Source organism: Neophocaena asiaeorientalis, unplaced genomic scaffold, assembly GCF_003031525.2.
Source record: "Neophocaena asiaeorientalis asiaeorientalis breed wild unplaced genomic scaffold, Neophocaena_asiaeorientalis_V1.1 scaffold788, whole genome shotgun sequence".
NCBI lineage: Eukaryota > Metazoa > Chordata > Mammalia > Artiodactyla > Phocoenidae > Neophocaena > Neophocaena asiaeorientalis.
The window spans coordinates 19,468-26,993 of NW_020171876.1; the positions used below are offsets into that span (position 1 = coordinate 19,468).

The 7,526-nt window shown below is 37.9% G+C and overlaps 1 protein-coding gene across 1 annotated transcript; it reads right to left on the bottom strand.

Annotated features, from left to right (window-relative positions):
- Nucleotides 1–6,115: 6,115 nt before the first annotated feature.
- LOC112397570 (nucleosome assembly protein 1-like 2) lies at nt 6,116–7,297 on the bottom strand. Its single transcript, XM_024741815.1, has one exon. It carries the CDS (start codon nt 7,295–7,297, stop codon nt 6,116–6,118), a length of 1,182 nt encoding a protein of 393 aa, XP_024597583.1.
- Nucleotides 7,298–7,526: the final 229 nt, after the last annotated feature.

Sequence of the window (7,526 nt, forward strand, 5' to 3'; positions counted from 1 at the left end):
AAAATTTAAAATTAATACACATTCCATTTTTTTTTTTTTTTTTTGTGGTACGCAGAACATTTCTGCCTTCTCAGGCTCCAGTTTCTTTACATTTTAATGGGCCCTGTTTCTCATTTCTCTCTTGAAATCAAGCAAGCCATTAAAGATGCAAATAGTTATAAAAAAGCAACTAGAGCAGAAACACATTCCTCCCAATATTTTAGGTAGAATAATACAATCCTCTTTATTAAGAGGATTTTATTAAGCTCTATAAATAGCTCTCTTATTGATTAAGCTCTCCTTACAAAGCCTTCCCAGAGGCCCAGTTTTTATGTCCATGAGATCTACACACATGATAAAAGCATAGATGAAGAGGAAGTCTCCCTCCCATCATTATGTCCTTATTCCCTTCCACAAAGGCAACCACCATTACTATGGTCTCATGTACCTTTCCAGAAGAATACAGAATCAATACACAATCAATATGTGATCAAATCCTTTTATATATTTATTTAATTTTACAAAAATGATAGTATAATATAGTTTTCAACATCTTGCTATCTTCACTTAACATTTTACCTTAGAGGTTATTCTTCATTGGTGTATATAGCTGTCTCATAGTGTTTAAGAATGTCTACTGTATTTAGGTCTTCTGCCCATTTTTGGATTGGGTTGATTGTTTTACTGTTATTGAGCTGCATGAGCTGCTTGTAAATTTTGGAGATTAATCCTTTGTTGCTTCATTTGCAAATATTTTCTCCCATTCTGAGGGTTGTCTTTTGGTCTTGTTTATGGCTTCCTTTGCTGTGCAAAAACTTTGAAGTTTCATTAGATCCCATTTGTTTATTTTTGTTTTTATTTCCATTTCTCCAGGAGGTGTGTCAAAAAGGATCTTGCTGTGATTTATGTCATAGAGTGTTCTGCCTATGTTTTCCTCTAAGAGTTTGATAGTTTCTGGCCTTACATTTAGGTTTTTAATCCATTTTGAGCTTATTTTGGTGTATCGTGTTAGGGAGTGTTCTAATCTCATACTTTTACATGTACCTGTGCAATTTTCCCAGCACAACTTATTAAAGAGGCTGTCCTTTTGTGTTTCCATACAAATTGTGAAATTTTTTGTTCTAGTTCTGCAAAAAATGCCAGTGGTAGTTTGATAGGGATTGCACGGAATCTGTAGATTGCTTTGGGTAGTAGAGTCATTTTCACAATGTTGATTCTTCCAATCCAAGAACATGGTATATTTCTCCATCTATTTGTATCATCTTTAATTTCTTTCATCAGTGCCTTATAATTTTCTGCATACAGGTCTTTTGTCTCCTTAGGTAGGTTTATTCCTAGATATTTTATCCTTTTTCTGCAATGGTAAATGGGAATGGTTTCTTAATTTCACTTTCAGATTTGTCATGATTAGTGTATAGGAATGCCAGAGATTTCTGTGCATTAATTTTGTGTCCTGCTACTTTACCAAAGAAAATATACAGATTGCCAACAAACACATGAAAGAATACTCAACATCATTAATCATTAGAGAAATGCAAATCAAAACTACAATGAGATATCATTTCACACCGGTCAGAATGGCCATCATCAAAAAATCTAGAAACACTAAATGCTGGAGAGGGTGTGGAGAAAACAGAACACTCTGGCACTGCTGGTGGGAATATGAATTGGTACAGCCACTATGGAGAACAGTATGGAGGTTCCTTAAAAAACTACAAATGGAACTACCATATGACCCAGCAATCCCACTACTGGGCATACACCCTGAGAAAACCATAATTCAAAAAGAGTCATGTACCAAAATGTTCATTGCAGCTCTATTTACAATAGCCAGGAGATGAAAGCAACCTAAGTGTCCATCATTGGATGAATGGATAAAGAAGATGTGTCACATATATACAATGGAATATTACTCAGCCATAAAAAGAAACGAAATTGAGTTATTTGTAGTGAGGTGGATGGACGTAGAGTCTGTCATACAGAGTGAAGTAAGTCAGGAAGAGAAAGACAAATACCATATGCTAACACATGTATATGGAATTTAAGAAAAAATATCATGAAAAACCTAGGGGTAAGACAGGAATAAAGACACAGATCTACTAGAGAATGGACTTGAGGATATGGGGAGGGGGAAGGGTAAGCTGTGACAAAGTGAGAGAGTGGCATGGACATATATACACTACCAAACGTAAAATAGATAGCTAGTGGGAAGCAGCCGCATAGCACAGGGAGATCAGCTCGGTGGTTTGTGACTACCTAGAGGGGTGGGATAGGGAGGGTGGGAGGGAGGGAGATGCAAGAGGGAAGAGATATGGGAACATATGTATATGTATAACTGATTCACTTTGTTATAAAGCAGAAACTAACACCCATTGTAAAGCAATTATACTCCAATAAAGATGTAAAAAATAAAATAAAAATATAAAGTGACAAATAAAAGAATGTCTACTGTAGAGATGGACTGTAATTATGTAAATAGACCTTACCAATGGACTTGAACATTTTCCCATTATTTCATTGTAACAGTGCTACAGTAAATATCCTTGAGCATGTACTTTTGCAAAAGTGTATTTGTAGGATAAATTCCTAGATGAGTTATCCCATTCACATTTAGTAAGACAGATATTGAATAATATAATTAACAAATATTTATTGAGCAGCTATCTTGTGCCAGGCACCATTATAAGTGCTTGGGATACATCGATGAACCAGGATCAAAAATCAATGAACATCAATGAACAAAAATCCTTGCTCTCACAAGGCTTATATTCTCCTGTGAAGGGACAATCAACACCATAAATAACAAATAAGTAAATCATATAGTGAGTTAGAAGGTGCTGTTTTCTATGGGGGAAAGTCAAAGCTGTATAAGGGAAAATTGTGAGTACATGTAGGAAGCACATACAATTTAAAGTAGGGTGGTCAAGGTAGGCCTTATTGAGACAGTGATATTTGAAAGAGGTGAGAGATATTCATGAGGCTATCCAAAGAAGCATTTTCCAGACAAGGAGAGTCAAATGTTATATCTTATTTCACTAACCACATGTTTTAGGTTTTCTGTTTTTCTTTTTTCTCCTTATTTATCATACAGTACTTATTTTCTTAGTTTAGTTTTGAATCTTTCTTTTGATAATTTGGAAAATTTGCCTTTTTTCTAGTTGCTACATTTATGAACACAATTTTATTTAATGTTTAATTACTGATTTCTTTAAAAAGTATCTATTGACTTGTTATCATAAGCAATGGTAGGAAAAAAATCAGTATCTAATTTTTGTTGATTATACTGTTTTTCGTAGGGCATTATTTAAATATATACTTATGTCTGTTACTTACCTTGCCAGATTTTTTGATCCCCAGCTATAAAAGAAATTCCTCTTCTAGTCCCAACTTTTGCTAGTTACATTATGTTCACATTGATAGTGCTCATAAAATTTAAATTGTTTTCTGTTTAACCATATATGTTTGTAATATTAGTCCTATAGTTAAGTTGATTTCATGCTCACCATCGGTGCTTTTGCATTAGATCCTCCATTCATTTTTTTTTTTTTTGGTGGCCTAAAGTTTATCATTCTCCTTAAAAGGCTCAAGAGAACTCTATTTCTCAAGTTCTTGCATGTTCAAAATATGTGTGAAAAATTTTTGGTGCAGGGAGCAAGAAAAGGATTTGTTATATATGTTGAGTAGGAAAGGTTTGTGACTATACATGTGAAAGATCAAGTTACAGTCTAGTGACTATATTTCTCATTGAACTTCTGGCTAATCAATGATTTGATTTGACTCCTGCTTCTGATTTGCCATTTAGCTCTCAGAGAGTTTGCAAAAGCCTTAGAAGGCAAAATTAAAAAAAGAAACTTGAATAAAAAGTCTTAATTTTAGAAAATAGAACATTTGCCTACTTCACTATGTAAATTAGAAACCAATAACCAACATTAAAATAATAGTTAAATTGTGTTCTCATACATTGGAATACTGCATGATCATTAATAATTAAGCTTTAAAATGTAAATTAAAGTTCAGGAAAACACTAATGCTATAATGGTAAGTTTTGTTTTTTTTTAAAGCAGGATACAAAATTGTATGCTTGTTAACAGTTAAAGTGGGGTTTGGAAGAAAGTATTAATTGGTATTATAATTAATTCTTCTCTGTTACGTTTACTACTTTTTCATTTATAAAATAAATATTACAGAGGATAATACTTGTAAAGTGCTTAGAACAGTGTCTGGCACACAGAAATAGTACAATATAAGGTGTTTACTAAAAATTAGTTAATTCATATGTGTATGTATTTTGGCAACGAAAGAGCATGATTAAAGGTTACTTACAACAGACCGATGTTCCTCTAGTTCCCCTTCGAGTCCCTCTTCCTGGACAGGGTACTAAAGTTTTTGCAAAATATACCAAAACCATGACATCTGAACTTCAGCAACCTCATGGCAAGGAATGCTTTTTCATCTCTAATAAGCTTCACCCTTTCATCCTCTGCTTTTCTGTCCTCCAGACCTCTCATTCATTGTCCTTACCTTCCTTTCCCCCTCCTATGTCCTCTCCAGTCCTTTTCCTTCTCCCTTGCCAAGCCCACTCCAATTTGTCCCTGGCCTTGTCCACATAGGGCTCTGGCCCCACCTCTCCCTCTCCAGCATTCTGTTAACCCTCTCCCCTCCAGCTAGTCAGGACATTCACTGCTCCATGAGCCTGGAAGACCTCTATTCCCCTTTCCTTGAAGAACACATCACTGTTTGTCCCTTTCTTTCCTTCTTCCCCTCCCTCTTTTCTTCTCCTTTGTCACATTACCACCCCTCTCAACCACTCCATGAACTCCCTCCTTCACTTATTTCTAATGGTGGAAACCAGGGCCTCACTGTGATTTTCATGGAGTCTAGGTAGTTTTACCTTCTTGGTACCTTTTTCTCTATGATATTCATATATACATAAACGAATAATATTTTACATCTCTTTTGTTATAAGACAAAAATAATCTAGGACAGATTATTATGTATACATTGTTATTATTATAATATTCATTTTCTTCTGATTTTAGAACAAATCAGAACATCATTGTAGACTCTTAAAAGTGTAGTGGCGGCTTCCCTGGTGGCGCAGTGGTTGACAGTCTGCCTGCCAATGCAGGGGACACGGGTTCATGCCCTGGTCCGGGAAGATCCCACGTGCCACGGAGCGGATATACCCAAAGGATAAACCTGATCTGCTAATAACTCCCAACCAAATCCTCCACCTGGTATTTGAAGGGACAAGGCCATATCCTTAACTCCAATGCCCTCAGAAGAAACACAGTGTTTAACATTTGTATTAACTTTATTTTAGAATGAACAAACATAAGGAAAAAGCTTAACTAATCATGTAATTTCCATAAAAGAGAGGAACATTCCAGAAAAGAAAATGCATACTTTAACCCCACTTTGCAGAAGTACATGGCACAATTTATGGATTTAGGGAAAATTGTTTTAACTATACCTCACTGATAAAAAATAATACAGCTGGGTTTCTGAGTAGATCACTATATCACATAAAATACAGGAGCCTATAAACATCTTAACAGTCAATAACAATAAATGTAGTTTTGCTACAAATGTTTTATTCTTATGCTAGTAGTTTCTCAAATTACAAATCAAGTGCATTTTAGTATAACTTGCTGCATTTCTATAACAAAGAGTTGAAGGCACAGTTAGTGCAAACAGAATAAAGCCCATTCACCAAGAAGGCTGGGGAACAGAGGCAATCTCGCTTTTCTTTTTCCAGGAAAAAAAAATCTCCAAACACATATATCTCAGTTACCAGTTCTGGTAATTTTTCATGGCTAGAAACTAACAGCAACCTGACAAAAGCCATGAATTCACAATACCAAGGTTTACATATGCTTAGAGCATTCACTGCCTTCTACATTTCTTTAAAAAGTTTACACTACTGGAGTGCTAGATGGAATGCGTTGTTAAATATATTTGGACAAAAAAAACATTTAAAAAATAAATTAAATATATATTTGGACATAGTTTTATACTGAGAGTACCAGGAAGAGACAACACTTTAAGACTGTAAGTAACTTATGGTTAAGTTTTGGTTACTGTAAACACAGGCAGACTCTTAACCTGGGGGCCGACACACACCAACCTCCCTGCTTCAGCTATCAATATCTTCTTCCTGGGGGTCCAGGCTTTGGCCTTTAGCACCCTCAATAGCAGCCAACCCGTTCTCATGAGTGACTTTGTCATAAGCCAGCTCATTACATTCCCTGATCACCCCCTCTTGCTCAGTCTCAAGTGCTTCTCCTGTGAAGTACAGCACAGCTCTAGGGATGACAAACGTGCGCAAACTGTGAGCAATGAAGACGTCTTCCTCATCTTCATCGGCATCCATACCCCACCAGAGAGCACTGAAGAAGTTGAAGAAGGACTCTCGGGGAAATTCCTGGGTCACTGTGCGCAACAGTTCCCAAAACCTGTGCCTCTGCTTCTTCAGGACCGTTTGCACAGTGACGTTCCTTCCCTCATTCCAGACTATCTTGCAGTCTATGCAATGCTCCACCGCAGATCCCCTAAACGGGTGGGGGTCAGAGTAATGGAGCTTAGACTTGAGCGTATAACTTTTGGTCAGCACCTCATTTGTGAAGTAGTCGTTGGGTTCAAAGTGAAATTCCAGAGTGAAGGCGAGCGGCTTATCGGGCTTTGAAAACTTGACTTTCACGTCTGGCAAGAGCTTCAGAATGGGCTCGTCATATTTCTGAATCAATGGAGAGATCTCCTCGACGTTCTTTAAAACTGTGAGCCAGAAATCAGGGATCCCTGTAGGCTCCTCTTTCTCTTCATCCACATCATGTCCCTCAATTCCTCCATACTCCCCAAACACCTCCTCCACATCCTTGAAATCTTCCTCGCAATATTCCTCCAAGTCCTCATACTCCGGATTCTCCTCCAGACCCTGCATCTGAGCATTAGAATAATCTTCCACCTCATTATAATCATTGTCCTCGGCCTTGGACTTCACCTCACACTCCTCTTTCATGGGCTTGTAGAGCGCATTGATTATCTGGTGTCTCTTTTCCAATAAGGGCCAATAGATGCCGGCAAATTTCCTCTCGATGGAATGAAATTCCCTCAGGTACTTGGCATCTAGGCCTGCGGATTTGGCCTGAAGATTTTTGAGAGCGTACACTCGGTGCTTAACTGCCAGAGGCAGACTCTCAGTAAAGCCCTCGTCTAAGGAGTACCCCATCAAGGCCTGTGGAGAGGATTCGGCTGCCACCACGCCGATTAATGGGCCTTCTTCACCAGCTGCACCCTGTTCCCCAAGCCCTTCCATCATTAGCTTTTTCACAGGAAAAGACTCACCAAAGTGGAGTACACGGCAGTTGGTTGAGACGTGGGCACCGGTGGGGGCTAAGATGGAAGCAGAAACAGAAGCGGTTGAGGCTGCTGCGGAAGCTGGACTGAGGGGGAGGAAGCAGAAGAGGGGCAGGCCGGTGCAATACTGGAGCAAGCCTAAGGCTGCAGCCAGAGCAGCCCACTAAATGACCTTTCTCACTAGCTGCCTA

Coding starts and splice junctions, on each gene's coding strand:
- LOC112397570 (XM_024741815.1), bottom strand. CDS start 7,297: ATGATGGAAGGGCTTGGGGAACAGGGTGCAGCTGGTGAAGAAGGCCCA.